We start from the raw sequence: 19756 nt of genomic DNA on the forward strand, positions 1-19756 counted from the left end.
TCTAAAAAAATTTAATAAGAAAACACTGAACATGTGCAGCATAGCTGTTATAGTTGGTTCTAGGCTAGCTAGAGCGGGTTATCTAGGCTTGTGATCCCTGTATTTACATAAAATGGTCTGTGCTAAACCCCGGATGTCCTTCAATGCTGGAAACACCCCTGGTTACAAGCCTGTATACATGTCTGTGTGCGTGTGTGCGTGCGTGTGTGTGTGTGTCAGGAATGCTTTCACGTAGAGGTCGACCGATATGGCTTTTTCTCTGGCCAATGCCGATATTTAGAAATCAGGGCAGCTGATGGCCGATATGTTAGGCCGATTTTCTATATGTACATAATAATCAAAATGTTCTCATCATTATTAGCAGATATTTTAAATGCAAAAATGTCACTATTTAAGTCAAAGTATTTAAAAATATATGACTGGTCTTTCTGAAGAGTTTTACAACCTCCTCTGCACCATGCATTTATCAGACACAGATATTACCTGACACTCTTCTGTCATCATCTTTGATCAGTTTTTTACCATGGCTTTTATTGCTTTGTAGGATAAAATCCTTATTTGGTAGACCTGATAAAATATTTATTCATCATAAAGTTAACATAGTAATAAATGTCTATGTTTTTTAGTTGAGACTGTTATTTAGGGCAAATCTTTCTAAACAGATTTACATTCTCCTTTCTGAGGCGCTATAAGTGACTGATTGTGCTGACAGTGACGTCTTGTGAGTTTAGTGTTGGGACAGATCTGTTGTTTCAACCGTTCATTCAAACGAATCCGTTCAAAGGAGTCAGTTCGCGAATCGGACGCATTGTGTTGTAATCCAGGCTGAGCAGCGCAAAACTGTAAACAAAGTGTTACTGTAACAACACGAAAAACATTTCCTCGGTGGATATGATTTGGTCTTCCGACCTTTCGCCATCGAGTCAGTTTTGTTTTGAGTAATAAAAGCAGGGAGACAGTTTAAAGACAGAACTGTCTCCCTGCTCTCCAGTAACGCATAACTTATGTTGTTATGCAGTTTTAAAATTCAAAATATGAACATGTCTGGATGTAGCATTTTTTTGTGGAGGGAGGTGCCCTTTTTTTTAGGTTAGAGCAACTGCCCCTTAAAATTCCTGTGCACGTCCCTGATGCTTAGTTACTGTTGAACGGGAACACGATTGATTGCATTATGCTGTCAATCACTGAGTGAAATATTTTTTTTTATGGTAAATTTTAGAGAAACAGTTGTTACAAGTCTGTATACATTTCTGTGTGTGTGTGTGTGTGTGTGTGTGTGTTTTTAAAATGTTCGGGCAGTTCCGGTGTAAGTTGCTTGAGAAGATGAAGTCACAGATCCATGTCGTTCGTCCGCCATATTGGAAACCTTAAAGTTTCACAGGTCACAAATTTTGTCCAAACTTCACGAAATTCCACGTACACGATCCTTGGACCAAGCCTCACAAAAGTTACTAGAAGGATTTTTGATTTTCGGAAGCGTTTGCCCGTCACAGGCCAAACTAAATGTGCGTGGACGCCGCCAAAACAGGAAGTAGTTTATATCTCAGGAATGATTTCACGTATTGAAACCAAACTTTGTACATGAATTTCGGTCTCCAATGTGAGGATGCACAACATCAAAAGAACAATTTTTTTCCTAAAATTTTACGCTGCCAAACAGGAAGTAGTTTATATCTCAGGAACGCTTTTACGTATTGAAACCAAACTTTGTACATGAACTTGGGACTCCAATGTGAGGATGCACAAACTAAATCGGCGGCACCAGAGCAAGCACACTTTTGCAGTTCGTCCCGAAATGCATTTTCTAGTTAAACACAGCTGAAGTAGCTAATCAAGGTGTTCAGGGTTGCTTGATAATTACAGACAGGTGTGTTGGAGCTGGGTTGGAGACTCCTGACCCAGGGTTTAGGAATGCACAGTGTGAAACGTCAAATTATGAATACCCAGGGTTATTTCTTAACCCCTGGTTAAGTTTCAACAGTGTGAAACATGCAAAAAATAACCCAGGATTCCGTTAACCCTGGTTTTAGAATAACCCAGGGTTAACAATTTCAGGTGTGAAAAGCCCTATAATGTATTTACATGGAAATATAAGAAATACATAAATTATAAAGTATAATAGTCAAGTCCGGTGTAAGGGAACTGGTATAGCTTCTTTTATAGATCTCCTCAACCCCTTAGCAGTCACTACGAAGTCACACGGACATCCATGAGTGATTTTTGTAGGCTTGAAGCTGTCCCTACGGATCCTGATTTAACACTGAGCCCGTACCGCAGTATTTACAGGAGTGAAAACTTATCTCTGTGTTATTATAACGTGACGAATGGGAAGAAAACAATGTAATGTTCCGTTTTTCCGTTTGAAAGCAAGTTAGAACTCATTCTACTTAACAAGAGGGCTTTTCACACCTGAAATTTTTAACCCTGGGTTATTGTAAAACCAGGGTTGACGGAATCCTGGGTTGTTTTTGTCATGTTTCGCACTGTTCAAACTTAACCAGGGGTTAAGAGATAACCCTGGGTATTCATAATTTGACGTTTCACACTGTGCATTCCTAAACCCTGGGTCAGGAGTCTCCAACCCAGTTTCAACACACCTGTCTGTAATTATCAAGTCTTGATTAGCTACTACAGCTGTGTTTGGGGCTTTTTACACCTGGTCACTTCATGCGTTTTCTCTGATCGGATAGCTATCTGATCGTAAAAAGACCAGGTGTAAACGCCCTCTGAAACGATTTCGAGACAGATTTAAATCCGATCACTCAAACCACTTCAGAAGGTGGTCTGGGACGCATTTCAGAGAAGTGTAAATGCATCTGGTTGATGAAACCACATACGTCGCGCTTTACTCCTCCCAAACGTAAACACGTCACGCGCAAGTAAGCTGGAAGAGCGCCAAACAAACAAAGATGACACGCCTATTGCTTTATGGAGTGATGACAGCGGGTAAAAAAGCTTCATAGAAGCTTTACAAGAGTCTAATGACAAACTCAAATGATATTAAACAAAGAAATAAACGTTAAGAGAGAGTTTTGTGAATGCTTTTCCCGTCATGGACCTGTACATGAAATCACCGCGCTGTCACTCTCCTGCTGCGCTGTACTGCGAGCTTTAGCTCATGCTGAGCAAGGAGACGCGCGTCCCCTGCCTAACATACAGTACAACATACAATAAGTGCCGCCTATTGTTGCATAAACGTCATCTTAAGTTTTTTAAGGCGGAGTAATAAATAGTGTATTTGCATTATGGGAGGAGGTAAAAGATCGGATTCATATCCGTTTTGCCAAGATGCATTCATGTGGCCAAATGTAAATGGAACAGTTTTAACAAATCAGATAGCTATCCGATCAGAGAAAACACATGAAGTAACCAGGTGTAAAAAGGCCCTTTAATTAGGGTCATAACATTCTAACCCTGCTTCGTTTCACACTGCATGCGTTTGGCACCACAATGCGGGGTTAACACCACAAATGCGGTGCTAACCCTGCTCCAGAGCAGGGTTTCATAACCCTGGGTAAAAAGCGGTGCTAACATCGCTTTCAAATTACAGGTGTGAAACGCTCCTTAACCCAGGGTTAAAAGCGGGGTTTAGAATGAAGATAACCCAGGGTTAAGCGCAGTGTGAAAACCCCTAAGGTAAGCTAGATGCTGTCATTTGCAGTGCGTAAACACTTAGACCGGAAGTACTGATGCGTACACTCATATCCCGAAGTTAATAGACGCCATCTTGTGCACCTAGTCCATTTCAACTTTGACAGAGCCTGCGGATGTGACGTGAGTGTATTGTATTTGGTAAAAATTTTTGTGAACAACAATTTAGGATGTTGTAGTGTGGAAGTTGGCTGCTATTCTAATAATTCTTTATTATCTAAATAGATTGGAATCTTCCAAGCCGGCTCATAAGACAGCAACATACATTGTGTATGAAAACTGTCTGCTGGAGCTCTTTGAGAAGTGCCCTATATGTCAGCGGGTTTCAGATGTGCAGACAAGAAGGGTTGGCACATTCCTCTCTGTGTTACAGCAGTGCCCACACTGTGAGTTTTCTAGGAAATGGAATAGCCAGCCAGTTATTGGAAGCACTCCTGTAGGTAATCTCCAGCAGTCTGTTGCAGTATATGCCACTGGTGCATCTTTCTTCAAACTTGAAAAGGTGTGTGATAATGATTTTCCTGTATAGCAAATAATATACTTTGATTTTTAACATGACGAACTACATGTATGGATGAAAATGAACGTACTGAGTCTGAAGACAAAATGAGTAAAAGACTCTTTCTGAATCAAATCTTCCAGGCAATGCAACTGAAAATGCCCCACTATGACACCTTCCGAAGACATGCCAGGATGTACATTGAGCCTGCAATTGTACATAGCTGGAAGACAGCACAGGATGGCATGTTGCAGCAGCTCAGTCAACAGCAGAACATTGTCCTAGGAGGTGACATGAGGGCTGACTCACCAGGTAACCCTGACCACATGTCTTATAATAGAGATTGCTATGAAGGCAAGACATCATAAAATGACACATGGATTGTAAAACAAAGTATGTTTGTCCATTCCGACAGATGAGCTACTGTTGCTGAAATAGCTTGAAAAGTGAATGCTGATTGTTATAGAAAGGTAAAGTGTAGTCCATGCCTTGAGGGCTGTTTTGGTGGAAACCTACACAATACTAAGCAGGTGGTCATAATGTTATGGCTGATTGGTGTATATAGTCAAGCAATGACAAATAACAAGACAGGTCAACCATGCTCATGCATACTTTCTTTTGTCCTTAGAGTAATGAAGTCGGAGGAAGCAATAACATGGAGAAAGAAGGTCTGAAGAGGAGCCTTGACATGTTAAGGGCACACGCTGTCACATTTGACAGTATAGTAATAGACCGGCATCCTCAAGTCCAAAAATTCCTGCGAGAGGCCAACATTACACACTATTATGATGTATGGCACATAGAAAAGGGTATGGGATTTATGTGCTTCATGAATTTCATAGGATCATTGACTGGTTATTTCTAAATAAACATCCCTCATTGTATGGACTACTTTAGCAAAGACTGTTCTTTTTATTTATTTTGCCATTCAATACATACTATATCTATGTGTTTGTCTGAAGCACTTCTTGTTGTTATTTTTAGGACTGTCCAAGAAAAATCTGAAGATTTCTCAGAGCAAAGACTGCGAGAAACTTCAGAAATGGGTGCCTAGTATAAAAAACCACATATGCTGGACAGCAGCCTCTTCTTCCTCGGGCCAAGAGAGAGTTGCCAAATGGACTTCAATTCTGAACCACATACAAGACATACACACACATGAAGATCCAATTTTTCCAACGTGTTTGCATCCACAATGCACTTCAAAGGACAACATGAAGTGGCTGAAAGCAGGTTTGGTTACCCTTTTTGCACTGTCAATGTAAAGCATGTGTGTACGTATTTATCACAGGCATCTATTTTTCTTGTTGCTATTTTTTACGTGTTTTTAGAACTTTAAATTTATAGTTGAGTTTCTCATTTCCTCACCAGGAACACCTGCCTTCTGTAGACTGGAGAAGGTCCTGACCAACAAGAAGATTCTGAAAGACATTGCAAAGCTGAGCCCTCACCATCAGACCTCATCTTTGGAGGCGTTTCATATCGTTATTCTGCGTTTCGCCCCCAAAAAATTTTGTCTTTCATTTTCTTGGGATGTTATGCAGGTAACTTGATTGTAAAGGAATATATTCACACTAGGGCTGTGCAAAAAAATCGCCTGCGATTCTCATGCGTGTTTCATCAGTAAAGCCGGTTCGGTGATTAGTATTAAATCCCCATCATAATGGCGATTTAATGCTAATCACCGAACCGGCTTTACTGATGAAACATGCATGAGAATCGCAGGCGATTGTTTTGCACAGCCCTAATACACATGCATACACACTAGGGATGCACGATTAATGGCATGCTATTGTCACACGCATCTTGTCAGTAAAGCCGGTTCCTTTATTAGTAGTAAATCGCTGTCACTTGCTTTCACATGGAGCAGCATTTACTACAAAGAGTAGCTGTAAAATATCGCATTCATAGTCGTGGATGAATCTATACGAATGCAATATTGCCTAGATTTTCGGTGAACTATGGCTCTGTGTAGTTAATGCTGCTCCATCTGAAAGCAGGTGACATATTTATAAAATGCTGCACTTTAATCAAGGATACTAATCAAGGTACCAGCTTTACTGATGATATGCACATGATAATCGCATGTGACTTATCGTGCAGCCCTGTCACACACAGACACACATAACCTAATGTAAGTTACATTTTGTTCCTTTATAGACTCTACCTGGCAGCACTGCATTTTAATGAAAACACTGGGCGTCCTCAAGCAACAACAGCAGCAGGTGAACCAGTATTCCAAGTTAATTGTCCTAAATACAAAAAAGGACTATTTTCTGCAAAGCCAGTGAAAGCAGAACCAACCTTTCGTGAGTTTCAACATCTTTTATTTAAAATACAAATTTAAATTTTTAAGATAACCAAACTTTTTTTAAAAATACTTTAAATAACAAAGTGAAGTGTGCATCATTGCTATACAGTTACTATAAAATAAAAGGTAATTACAATATTTTTTTAAAGATTACTTGAACAGCCTGTTGGACCTTATATTTCAAGAGGTAGTTGTGGACCCGGCCCCGTATGTGGATGAGGTGCTGAAGATCTCGATTCCTGAGGACCTCACAGCCCAGTTTGACAAACCAGACAAGCTGGAACTAATAGCCAGCTATGTCTCAAGGTTTAATCGAGGGCAGGTCTGAACCCCACATACCTTGTCTGGCCATCAGGGAACTCTGTCCTTATTCTTGAGACCACACATGAGGGTAGCACCCCCCTGATCCTCCGTCCCAGAAATCCCCAACACCAGCTGACGAAGCTTCGGTACGCCAAGAACCTGTACCGACTCAAACACAGCAACAAATGTCTTTACCAAAAAATTTTGTACAATAAAACTTTTTACAACAACAGTTTTGTGTGCTTTCAGTACTTTGCATTTTGGATTAAATGACTTGTTTTTGTAACATAAAAGTTTAAGATTCATCATTTATATTAAAAACTAAGGAATCCAGTGCAGTATATAAAACTTAAGTCTCTATGCCTCTTAGACCTAAATGCCCGTAGTCTGCCCTATAAATATTTAATGCATTCTGTAGAGAGAATACATTTAAACAAACTGGTTCCAGGCCAGGGTGAGAAACCATACATTCTGGTTGAGTTTGCAGCTGTTGTAATTGTCTTACGACCTTGACAAAGAGAAACGGTATGTGACATGGTATTAATAAGAAGAAGATATTTGGTATTTGCAGAAGATTTGAACGAAAATGGAGGAAGGACAGACTTCAGGTTTCAATGCAAATGTTCAGAGACTCACTAACTCAATATCAGAAAGCAGTGAAAACTGCAAGATCAATTTATTTCACTGACATTATAAATAAGAACTGTCATAAACCGAAAACTTTGTTTAATGTTATAAATTCCACCATCAACCCCTCCACTGGTCTTGATATAGAAGTGTCATTAGTTTCCTGTGAAGACTTTCTCTGTTTCTTTGTACAGAAGACACATGACCTAAGAATGGGGCTAAACCCAGTTTCATCTGACCCTTCAGCTCTCTCTAGATGTACTGCTGTTTTTAGTTGTTTTACTCCTGTTACAGATAATCATCTGATAGAAATAGTGGATCACCTAAAGGCATCTGGTTCCCCAACTGATGTAATGCCCCCTCTCTTTTTTAAACAAGTTATAGATGTGGTTGCTCAAAATCTTCTGTCTTTGATAAATCGCTGTTTACAAACAGGTACTTTTCCAGAGTCGCTTAAACATGCAACTGTTCGCCCTCTGCTTAAAAAAACAGGGCATGGATCCTACTATTCTGACAAATTTTAGGCCCATCTCTAACTTGTCTTTCATTTCAAAAATTATTGAGAAATCAGTTCTTGATCAAATACAATCTTTCATGGCTGAAAATTCGATCTTTGAGGTTTTCCAATCTGGGTTTAGAAAACATCACTCTACTGAGACTGCACTGCTGAAAGTTTCAAATGACATACTGCTAACATGTTACTCAGGTAACTATGCGGTTTTACTCCTTCTAGATCTAACCGCTGCATTTGATACTGTCGATCATGCTGTACTTCTTGATCGACTGGAATGTTGTGCTGGCATTTCTGGCAGTGCCCTGCAGTGGTTTAGATCCTATCTGACAAATAGGACCTTTTCAGTGAAGTTAGGAGATCATACTTCAAGTAAAGCTGCGATAACCAGGGGAGTTCCTCAAGGATCAATTTTAGCTCCCTTTCTTTTCTCTCTCTATATGCTCCCTCTTGGCTCTATTTTCAGAAAGTATGGGCTATCGTTCCATTGCTATGCGGACGATACACAAGTTTATCTGCCTCTAAAACGGAATGCACTGGATGGACTGAATGCACTATTGCTTTGTTTGAGTGATGCAAGGGCGTAGGAACCGGGGGGGACGGAGGGGACGTATCCCCTCCAATATAGGAGACAGTCACATTTGTCCCCCCCCCAAAAAAAATTATACTGCGGGGGAGAAAAATATTTGACTCGCATGCTTTTATTTTAAAAGCGCAACACAGTGTCTTGTCACCGGCCCGCTCCGCTCCCTCAACGGCTAGTGGGGTCTGAAGCTGGTGACAGGTTGTCAGAGGTTAAGATGAAAAGACAACTGCAGCTCAGTTTAAGTGATTTCTTTATCACGGGGAAGAAGAAAGGAATGTGAGTTTGTAATAATTTTGTACAGGAGGATAATTATATTTTCTGTCTAACGTTAGACCATGGATTAAAGTTCTCCGTCGCACAACGGATTAACGTCAATTGCAAAATTCTTAAATTCACTTTTCATAAAGACGACTTGTATTCAAAGCCTGGAGTGGAGCCAAAGCAAGTTCTTTTCTTTAACGTTACTGTAAGCTTTCTGTAATCACTTCGCTCAGGATCCACTCCGGGTTTTCTGACTGTGTAAAGCTGAGGTAAAACTTTAAGCATGGACATACTTTTAATGCAGGAAGGCTCATATTGGAGGTCAGTGTAAAAGACAAATGGAGATTCACTTGGCTTAGCGAAATGGGGAAGCCTTTTAGTTCGTGGGATAAAAAATCAAACAGCCAGCCGAGCAAGGTACATGTCTTTGCATTGTATGTCTAGGGCAGTATTTTTGGGGTTATTGATTTGTCCCGTACATAATCACTCGCGTCCCGTTTTTTGAATGATACGCTGATCTAACCAGTGACTGAAACAGTTTTGTTATGTGGCGCCACAGAGGCAGATGACATCAAGATTCAAGAAAACATACAGAGGAGACTGCTATCGAAATACTTTGATGTCATCTGCCTGTCGGTTTCAGCACCGCTGTACGAAGTCGAACCAGCAGCAATGCTGATTACAACAACACATGAGAATGATCACCTGTCATTCAATCACAGACCCCCTCAAGCGTACATTAAAGGGGATGATATAATACGATTTCATATATTCTTTTTTAAAGTGGGTTAATTAGCCGTTTCGCCTCAATCTACTATGCCTCAAAAGCATTTCCAACTTTGCTTGGACATTTTCGTACATGATTCACAGTCTTTAACTTACGTGTGTTTTAATTATCTTATTTGTTAAAGTATATGATGTTGACTGGAAACTACAGTTTACAGAATCTATGTAAGATGTTTTTTTTTTAGTTTGTCACACGTAGATTAATATGAAGGGGATAACCTTTTTAACCCTTAGTGCAAGAGTCACAAGTGTTTTGTTTAAAGGACTGTGTTAAAGTAAAGCTGTAAATTAACAAGCTATTAATAAACCTACCATATGTTGTAGGCATAAAAGTTATAAATTAGGAGATTAGCTATCATTCTGACAAATGGCTTAAATCCATGTACATTCACACAAAACCATATATATATATATATATATATATGAAGAGTTTGGTTCCAAAACGCAATAAATCCATTTTGACAAATTTTGGTAAAAACGTGTTTTCTATACCAAGAAAGTGACAAAATGAAAACAACTATTTTCTGTTACAAACTTTCACATAGCATCTTTAGGTTATAAAAACATAAAAAATTCAAATCCATAAGTTGATTTTCAAAGATTTATTATAAAAACGGATTATTTTTTCCACAAAATGCAATAAATCAATGACAAGTTTTTATTCAAAATGCTATAAATCTATTGAATCAATAGCCTATATAAATGTGCATTCATCTTTGCCATGTTATATTCATTTAGTTGACTAGTTGTACACACTAATTAAAAATATAAACATTAATGTCATTAATCAAAACACTTACTTTGTCATATTAAGATCACTGTCATTGCGGTTACGTCGTCGCTTACCGTCTTTCACAGAGATCAGCTGTAAAATGTTTTTGGTCCTGCTCGATTTTCGTTGACTTTGAGTAAAATAATGTAAAGTTTTTCATAAGATCCTCTGGGGTCAATGTGTTAGCATGAGAAGCTTGCTGTCGGGAGAACAAGCACCCGTCTCCCGAGTGCCTCTCAGGGAAAATATTAGATGCTGATGGCTTACGTTTCTTTCCCATCACAGAAAACCATCACAGGTTTAGCGATGCAATTAAAGTATTATTTTGTTTTGTTTGTTGATCACGAAGTACAAAGTAGATGAGGAAAACTAGGACTCCGTGTACTCAGCGCGTCCGCCATTGCTTGTTTACATTGCGTGACTGGTGGGCTGTAATTTCAGAAATGGATTTATTGCGTTCTGTAAAAAAGGAGAAGTGGCGTTTATCGCGTTTTGGGAAAAAAGGGAGAAAAGATGACAGAATAACACGGCGGATATTGGATTTTGCGTAAAATTAAGAATTTACTTTTAACTACTGACCTGATATAATACTGATTTTGGCAGTAACTCATTTTTTTCAAAAATTGCGTTTATCGCGTTTTGGAAACAAACTCTTCATATATATATATATATATATATATATATATATATATATATATATATATATATATATATACAGTCTTGTTCAAAATAATAGCAGTACAATGTGACTAACCAGAATAATCAAGGTTTTTAGTATATTTTTTATTGCTACGTGGCAAACAAGTTACCAGTAGGTTCAGTAGATTCTCAGAAAACAAACAAGACCCAGCATTCATGATATGCACGCTCTTAAGCAGGGGTGTCAAACTCCTTTTAGGCTGAGGGCCGGATGGTAAATAACGCCACAAAGTGAGGGCCGGATCATTTTTTTAAAGCTTAGTGTGCTGATAATTGTCTTAAAATTAACTAAACAAACCAATTAATTAGTTTGTTTAGCAAGAAAACCAGAGAAACACACAGCTCTAAACACAGTCACACTCATTTTGTACATATTATACACACAAATTGACATCTGTACAAAACCCACTGGCCTTAGGTTGAAAAGCTTTAATTTAACTTATTTTGCCTTAATGCCAAAATTATTTATAAACCATTCACTTTTCTTTGTAATGAGTAATGTCATTTAGAAAATGAAAATGCTAGATGGGGCAGTGGCCCAAAAGCAAAAAGGGCACTATGGGGGGTGGTACTATTATTATGGTTTTAATGAAGTATTATAAATATGATGTGTTATATTACTAGCATCAACTTAGACAAGTGATTATAATGGGAAATATAATAACAAGAACTAAAGTCTGCTAAACATTCAATATGATTTACCTGTTGGCTTGATGGAGCTTTGAATCCATGTTTGCAATGTTGAACTGCCTTTAGCAGCCTCTCTTTCCGTTCTCTGTCGTTATTTTGTGAAGGCATTGGTGTTTTTTGTATTTTTTTTCTACAAAGTGTGCCAACAACAGCAAATTTAGTGTTTATATTAACTTAGATCTGATCGGGAACATTAAATCGATTAGACAAGCATTGTAACGTTAATACTAAGAATGTGGATTTTTTGTTGTTGTTTGCTTGCTAAGTTGTTAGCACTTTTAGAACACAGACAGCAAATCATTACCGGAAGAAATACATAAACAAACTTACAAATTACTAATTCTGCGGTTTAACAACTGATATAATGTAATGAATCTACCTGTTAATGGAACAAACCTCGGAAACTGTCGTCTTCGCTCTCCAGGCAGAGAGTGAACACCGTCACAGAGATGCTGCGGAGCGGTCGGTAAGACACGAAGTGGATCGCCGGAATCAGTGGATCTTTAGTGGAGCGGTAACAATAAAACGGCAAGATTTTTGGGCACCGTGTTTAGTCTATGTTCCGCGTTTTGCTGCTTTCCGCAATTCTCTCATATTAAAAACGAACTAGACACCCGCCTAAAAGGGTTTTTAAAATATGTATTTAATATTTAATAAAACTGTATAAATCATCATGCGGGCCGGATTGGACACCTTACGGCCCGCGGGCCGCATGTTTGACACCCCTGCTCTTAAGGCTGTGCAATTGGGCAATTAGTTGAAAGGGGTGTGTTCAAAAAAATAGCAGTGTCTACCTTTGACTGTACAAACTCAAAACTATTTTGTACAAACATTTTTTTTTCTGGGATTTAGCAATCCTGTGAATCACTAAACTAATATTTAGTTGTATGACCACAGTTTTTTAAAACTGCTTGACATCTGTGTGGCATGGAGTCAACCAACTTGTGGCACCTCTCAGCTGTTATTCCACTCCATGATTCTTTAACAACATTCCACAATTCATTCACATTTCTTGGTTTTGCTTCAGAAACAGCATTTTTGATATCACCCCACAAGTTCTCAATTGGATTAAGGTCTGGAGATTGGGCTGGCCACTCCATAACATTAATTTTGTTGGTTTGGAACCAAGACTTTGCCCGTTTACTAGTGTGTTTTGGGTCATTGTCTTGTTGAAACAACCATTTCAAGGGCATGTCCTCTTCAGCATAGGGCAACATGACCTCTTCAAGTATTTTAACATATGCAAACTGATCCATGATCCCTGGTATGTGATAAATAGGCCCAACACCATAGTAGGAGAAACATGCCCATATCATGATGCTTGCACCTCCATGCTTCACTGTCTTCACTGTGTACTGTGGCTTGAATTCAGAGTTTGGGGGTGTCACAAACTGCCTGTGGCCCTTGGACCCAAAAAGAACAATTTTACTCTCATCAGTCCACAAAATGTTCCTCCATTTCTCTTTAGGCCAGTTGATGTGTTCTTTGGCAAATTGTAACCTTTTCTGCACATGCCTTTTTTTAACAGAGGGACTTTGCGGGGGATTCTTGAAAATAACTGTCACAGTACTTACAGGTAACTCCAGACTGTCTTTGATCATCCTGGAGGTGATCATTGGCTGAGCCTTTGCCATTCTGGTTATTCTTCTATCCATTTTGATGGTTGTCTTCCGTTTTCTTCCACGTCTCTCTGGTTTTGCTCTCCATTTTAGGCATTGGAGATCATTTTAGCTGAACAGCCTATCATTTTTTGCACCTCTTTATAGGTTTTCCCCTCTCCAATCAACTTTTTAAGCAAAGTACGCTGTTCTTCTGAACAATGTCTTGAACGACCCATTTTCCTCAGCTTTCAAATGCATGTTCAACAAGTGTTGGCTTCATCCTTAAATAGGGGCCACCTGATTCACACCTGTTTCTTCACAAAATTGATGACCTCAGTGATTGAATGCCACACTGTTTTTTTTTTTTGAACAAACTCCTTTCAACTAATTGCCCAATTGCACAGCCTCAAGAGCGTGCACATCATGAATGCTGGGTCCTGTTTGTTCTCCGAGAATCCACCGAACCCACCGGCAACCTGTTTGCCACGTAGCAATAAAAAATATACTAAAAACCTTGATCATTCTGGTTAGTCACATTGTACTGCTATTATTTTGAACAAGACTGTATATATATATATATATATATACACCTCAGGAGACTTCAATATGGCATTAATGCCAAAAAAATGCATCTCAGAATGCATCCGATTGATGTATTAAAATATGGAATTTTCACAATTTTCTTGCGGGGGAGCATGCCCCCAGACCCCCCTGGAGGGGTATCCTTCTCACCGTTTTCCCCCCTAACCTATTTTCATGCCTGAATAAAGTATGTTGGTGAATGTTTTGCACTGTAGTTCATTTAAGACATATTTCTGTTCAAGCTATTAACGGATCTGTCAGGTTTCCGATATGTGTCCCCCCAATGTTAAACTTATTCCTACGCCCCTGGAGTGATGTAAAGAAATGGCTGTCCGTAAACTTTTTAAATTTCAATGAGAGCAAAACAACTGATTGTTTTTAAACCCTCTGTGTCTGTGATTTCTACAATTCCAAATTTGGGTGAGTTATCACCGTATGTTAAGCAACATGTAAAAAATGTGGGTGTTATATTTGATGAGCAAATGAAATTTGATAGACAGATTAATACTGTGGTTAAATCTTCCTTTTTCCAACTGCGGCTTCTTGCTAAAGTACAACCTTTCCTATCTTTTAAAAACCTTGAAAAAGTGATACATGCGTTCATTACCTCCAGATTAGATTACTGTAATTCACTGTATGCTGGGATTAGTCAAACAGCTCTTTCTCGTTTACAGCTGGTTCAGAACGCAGCAGCAAGATTTCTGACCAGGTCTCGTAAGCGGGATCATATCACTCCAGTTTTACAGTCTTTACATTGGCTGCCTGTACACTATAGAGTTGATTTCAAAATTGTACTAATCGTGTTTAAGTCATTACATGGTATGGCCCCTTCGTATATATCTGTTTGATAAAGCTTTTATTTCTGGTTGAAGCACTGTGTTTTACCATGATTTAACTTATAGTTTTTATTTTATTTTAAATAATTGTAAATATTGTTTATGGTACTTTTTAATTTTTAAATATTAATTTTTAACTTTTACTTTTATCCTTACTGTGCAAATGTGGTGTATGTTTTATGTAAAGCACATTGGTCAACCATGTGTTATTAATGTCCTGACATAACGTTACAACAGAAATTCACACTTAAACAGTGTGCCGTAACGTTCGTTTTATTTATAAGTCCACGGTAATAACCCGTTTGTATGACCATTAGCTGCATTCTAGACATATCGTTCATGCACATACACTTCACGTCATGTTCAAGTAACCGGCAGTACTTCATGCACAGTAACGTTGGTATTATTTACAAGCACAAGTTAACATCATAGCCTGTTTTTTATAACTATTAATAGTTTTACTAACTGCATCACAGACCTATCGTGAAACACATTGCGTTCGTTTCACCAACATTACAATAAAAGGTACAGTAAAGATAAAAATAATTAACTCACCATTCAGAAACATCCTGTTCCATCCTTAAAGGAATAGTCTACTCATTTTCAATATTAAACTATGTTATTACACTAAGAATTGTTGATACATCCCTCTATCTGTGTGCGTGCACGTAAGTGCTGGAGCGCGCTGCGACACTTCGATAGCATTTAGCTTAGCCCCATTCATTCAATGGTACCAATCAGAGATAAAGTTAGAAGTGACCAAACACATCAACGATTTTCCTATTTAACTCTTTCCCCGCCATTGACGAGATATCTCGTCAATCAAGAGAAAACGCTTCCCCGCCAATGACAAGTTTTTCCGTCTTTCCGCCATACCGCTATTATCCACTAGGTGGTTGCCCTTCCGCAACTTTTTAAAACCGGAAGTATTGCCCTATGGCAAGCTGCTGCATGTCCGTGTCTGTTTTAAAGATCGCTCTGAATGGGATCTCTATGAAAAGTCCGTCACAAAAATGGAATTATCTTTGCTTTTTGCTCAAAATGTGGTGTTTTTGCAGAAACCTACCCATATTCAAAAGTTGATTACAAAAGAACTACTAAAGGTAGGATGAAACGGGGTTTTTTTTGTTTGAAAGCAGAGGGTCTGTTCTTTCATTTGGTATATTGTATGTTTATATATTTGAAGAAGAACATTTTCTGGAAGGCATTAAACTTTTGTGAAAATCATGAAAAGCGCTGGCGCTGGCTGGCAACTTTTTTAAAAAACGCTGGCGGGGAAAGAGTTAAGACGAGTAGTTATAAGAGTTTGGTGGTACAAAATAAAACGTAGCGCTTTACTAAGCGGATTTAAAAGAGGAACTATATTTTATGGCATAATAGCACTTTTGGGAGTACTTCGACTCGCCTGAAAAGTCCGCTCCCCTTCTCCCTCTCATAATGGGAGAGGGAGGGTGTTACTGCGCCGAGTCGAAGTACTCCCAAAAGTGCTTTTACGCCATAAAATATAGTTCCTCTTTTAAATCCGCTTAGAAAAGCTCTACGTTTTATTTTGTACCACCAAACTTGCTCGTATAACTACTCGTCTTAAATAGGAAAAACGTTGATGTGTTTGGTCACTTCTAACTTTATCTCTGATTGGTACCATTGAATGAATGGGGCTAAGCTAAATGCTATCGAAGTGTTGCAGCGCGCTCCAGCGCTTACGTGCACGCACACAGATGATAGAGGGATGTATCAACTCTTCTTAGTTAAGGTAATAACATAGTTTAATATTGAAAATGAGTAGACTATTCCTTTAATTGTTGCACTACTTCAGATTCCTCCTGTTCTGGGTCTGACTCCGGCTCAAATTGATACGGTTGAACCAACGTGTTTTCAAAGCCTCCCGCTGCCATACTTTCGCCAGAGCATGTGTGTTGTGTTGACACACAGGACGGAAGGGAGGGTGGGGTGAGCGGTCACTCGTTATCATTTAAAGAGAAATGCACCAAAACAGGTTGCTTTGAACTGGGCGGGGTTTAATATAGCCAGGAAGTGTATTTTTTACAAAACTAAAAAGGAATTTTTAACAAAGTATGATACAGACATTTCACAAAGGCACTAGTAAAGCATACCAATTTGTTTAAAACTGCCATCCGATGACCCCTTTAACATTTGCAACCCTTTCAAACACGTGCAAATGATAAACTTTCCCTATTAATCAGCAAATCGCATGCGAGCCGAACTGTGGGTCGATCACGCATCAACTGCATGCGATCTGTCATACCGCTGCTGCTGCACAAATTGAACATACTGTTAATAATCATGCAAACATACCTTTATCTTGCTCTTTTTTCTCCTCCTCTGTCCTTTTCTACTTTCTCTTTTCGGCACCAGAGGGATACATCCTTTTTTTGTGGCATGGCTTATTATTTATTACAGTGACCGGCATCTGCGCAAATTGTCAATTCAAGTGAGGTGTCTATATTGCGCATGACTGAAAAGCTAGCACTACAGACACACAGCAGTTGTCTGCAAATCAGAATTTTCTTGTCTTGAATTATTCGTTCATTAATTTATATTACTTGTTTAAGTTATTTAAAATGTACAAAAAAAAATTATGTACCAAAAAACAACGACTGGGGGCCCCCTGGTGGCCACGGGGCCCTAAGCAGCCGCTTAGTTCGCTTATGCCTCGGGCCGGCCCTGCAACAAAGCATTTCATTAAAGAAAGGCAACTCATTTACTCCACCCTCACTCCACCTGCAATAATAAACTGTACTGAAAACCCAAAAGAACATTTTTCAATTTCTAATCTCAGACATCACATCAGCAGTAAGCAACGCATCTCAGTAAAGAACAGCAACTCACCACTTACCATTTTTAAATAAAAGTTGCCCTTTTGTTTATATTGAGTAGCTGGGCCATTACTGAAGACACAAAGGTGATTGATTAGAGGATATCTCTCCTTCAACATGTCTAAAACAGGGCTAAGGTGGACCAAGATTGCTGGGGGTTCATGCTTCCTTCACTCTAAAAACTGCTGGGTTAAAAAACAACCCAACCTTAACCCAACTGCTGGGTCAGTATTGGACAGAACATGCGCTGAGTTGGCTTGACCCAACTGCTGGGTTTTACCATTTAACCCAGAATTCTGGGTTGTTCATTTGACCCAACCAGTGGGTAAAATTAACACTCTTGCTGGGTCAAGTCTTACTCATGTGCTGGGTTATTTAATTTGACCTAACCAGTGGGTAAAATTAACACTCTTGCCTGGTCAAGTGTTACTCATGTGCTGAGTTATTTCATTTTACCTATTCCATTTGATTTACTGGATAGAAACTTTTTGTTTTTTTAAAAAAAACATCACAAAATGTACATAACTTCACATAATGTAAATAAATTGTCACAGATTAAGAAAATGTGAATAACTGAATTTTGACAAATGTCAGATTAAACCTTAAAATGCTCAGGTGACAAATTGTTAGAGTATGTGTTACATTTATTTTATATCTATGTAAAACAAAACTAAGAGGCCCCTGGATATGTGATTTAAAATGCATTTAATTTTTTTATATGTAATACAATGTTTTTATTCCTTTTTTGTATATTTTGAAAACAAAAGTTACAACCCCCATATTACATCAAATATATATAGTTATATATAACTCTTAATATTTCAACTATTACGATTATCATTTAATTTACTTTACATTTTCTTTCAATATCATCAACATGTTATTAAAAACAAGAAGCTCTGCAACAAAACCAAAAACCTTTGTTTAGTGATTAAGTGTGAGCTGAAAAAACTGTTGTGCTCAAAAATTTTACAATTTTACAATTCCTTGTTTCTCACCTGTTCTCTCTTTAACATTTGATCAGTTCTCATTTTCTAAGATCTCACAGAATGAGGTAATAAGACTATTGCGGTCATTCAAAATTCTCATGCCTGTGATACTTATGGTTTAAACACCTCATTTTTAAAGACTCATGCTGATAGCCTTTTACCTCTTTTTCAGCATTTAATTAATCTTTGCATTAAACTTTCGATCTTTTTTTTAAGTTTGCATTAAACTTTCGCTCTTTACTTCCAGCTGTCACGTACTCTAACTCTACTAATACAAACGATAACGAGGAAACAGGATTCTTTAAATATACACTCTGGAACTTTATTCAAAACACACAACGATGACGAGGAACAGCTTCACATTAGACATACATTCACATTCAACGACTGACAAGGGAAAGACACATGAGGGCAGAATATAAAGGGTGAGCAAACTAATTAAACACAGGTGTAAGAACTTAACTAATGATCAAACAGGTGAGACTAATAATGATGAAATGAGATAACAAATGAACTAAACAAGATGATTAACAATGAACAGAAATAAATGAAACACAAAAACCCTGACACCAGCAATGTCGAAGTTGTTTAAAAAAAACCTTGAATAACCAGTTAATCTCTCACTTAGAATTGTATAACCAGCTCAACGATTGTCAACACGGTTTCCGTGCAAAGCGATCTACTATGTCGGCATTACTACTTTTTACAGAACAAATACGTAATGCACTTAATAAAGGTTACATAACTGGAGCTGTTTTTATTGACTTTCGTAAAGCCTTCGATACAGTGAATCATCAGATTTTATTAAGTAAACTTCACTCATTTAATTTGTCCTCATTTGTGATAGAAATGCTTTTTTCTTTTTTGACAAACAGGTCGCAATCTGTTAAAATTAACCATGTAATATCTCAGTCTTTAGCCTGTGATACAGGTGTTCCTCAAGGCAGTATTCTTGGACCCTTACCTTTTCTTTTATATATAAATGATCTTCCTCAAGTGTGTAAATATTCAGAATGCTTACTGTATGCTGATGATACTGTGATTTTTTTCTGAGCCAAATCCTAAATTTCAAATTAACATTCGACATTCAGCGTTTACACGATTGGTTAAACAAGAACCATCTGACCATCAATGTAAAAAAACTGAATGAATGTATTTTCACTCACCTAGAAAAAGTCTTTCTTATGCTAACCCAATTACTTTTGCAAATCAAGA

The 19756-nt window shown here is 38.2% G+C and overlaps 1 protein-coding gene across 2 annotated transcripts; it reads left to right on the forward strand.

Annotated features, from left to right (window-relative positions):
• The first annotated feature begins 3640 nt into the window (after positions 1-3640).
• On the forward strand, positions 3641-7928 carry LOC129436396 (uncharacterized). 2 transcript variants are annotated; one of them, XM_073862089.1, is made up of 8 exons: positions 3652-3774; positions 3877-4462; positions 4566-4620; positions 4779-4959; positions 5135-5383; positions 5522-5694; positions 6311-6459; positions 6611-7928. In XM_073862089.1, the coding sequence occupies exons 4-7, from the start codon at positions 4806-4808 to the stop codon at positions 6335-6337; spliced, it is 603 nt and encodes a 200-aa protein (XP_073718190.1). In that variant the 5' UTR covers positions 3652-3774; positions 3877-4462; positions 4566-4620; positions 4779-4805; the 3' UTR covers positions 6338-6459; positions 6611-7928. The 2 variants fall into 2 exon arrangements, with proteins under 2 accessions (XP_073718189.1, XP_073718190.1); XM_073862088.1 differs by having other exon boundaries at positions 3641-4462.
• Positions 7929-19756: the final 11828 nt, after the last annotated feature.

This window comes from Misgurnus anguillicaudatus, chromosome 23 (assembly GCF_027580225.2).
Source record: "Misgurnus anguillicaudatus chromosome 23, ASM2758022v2, whole genome shotgun sequence".
Taxonomy (NCBI): Eukaryota; Metazoa; Chordata; class Actinopteri; order Cypriniformes; family Cobitidae; genus Misgurnus; species Misgurnus anguillicaudatus.

Excerpts from the sequence above, each read along its gene's own strand:
- LOC129436396 (XM_073862088.1), top strand. The coding sequence starts at position 4,806 with ATGGAGAAAGAAGGTCTGAAGAGGAGCCTTGACATGTTAAGGGCACAC. Across the intron at positions 5,384-5,521 it reads CATGAAGTGGCTGAAAGCAG|GAACACCTGCCTTCTGTAGA; the intron begins GTTTGGTTACCC and ends TTTCCTCACCAG. Across the intron at positions 5,695-6,310 it reads TTTCTTGGGATGTTATGCAG|ACTCTACCTGGCAGCACTGC; the intron begins GTAACTTGATTG and ends GTTCCTTTATAG.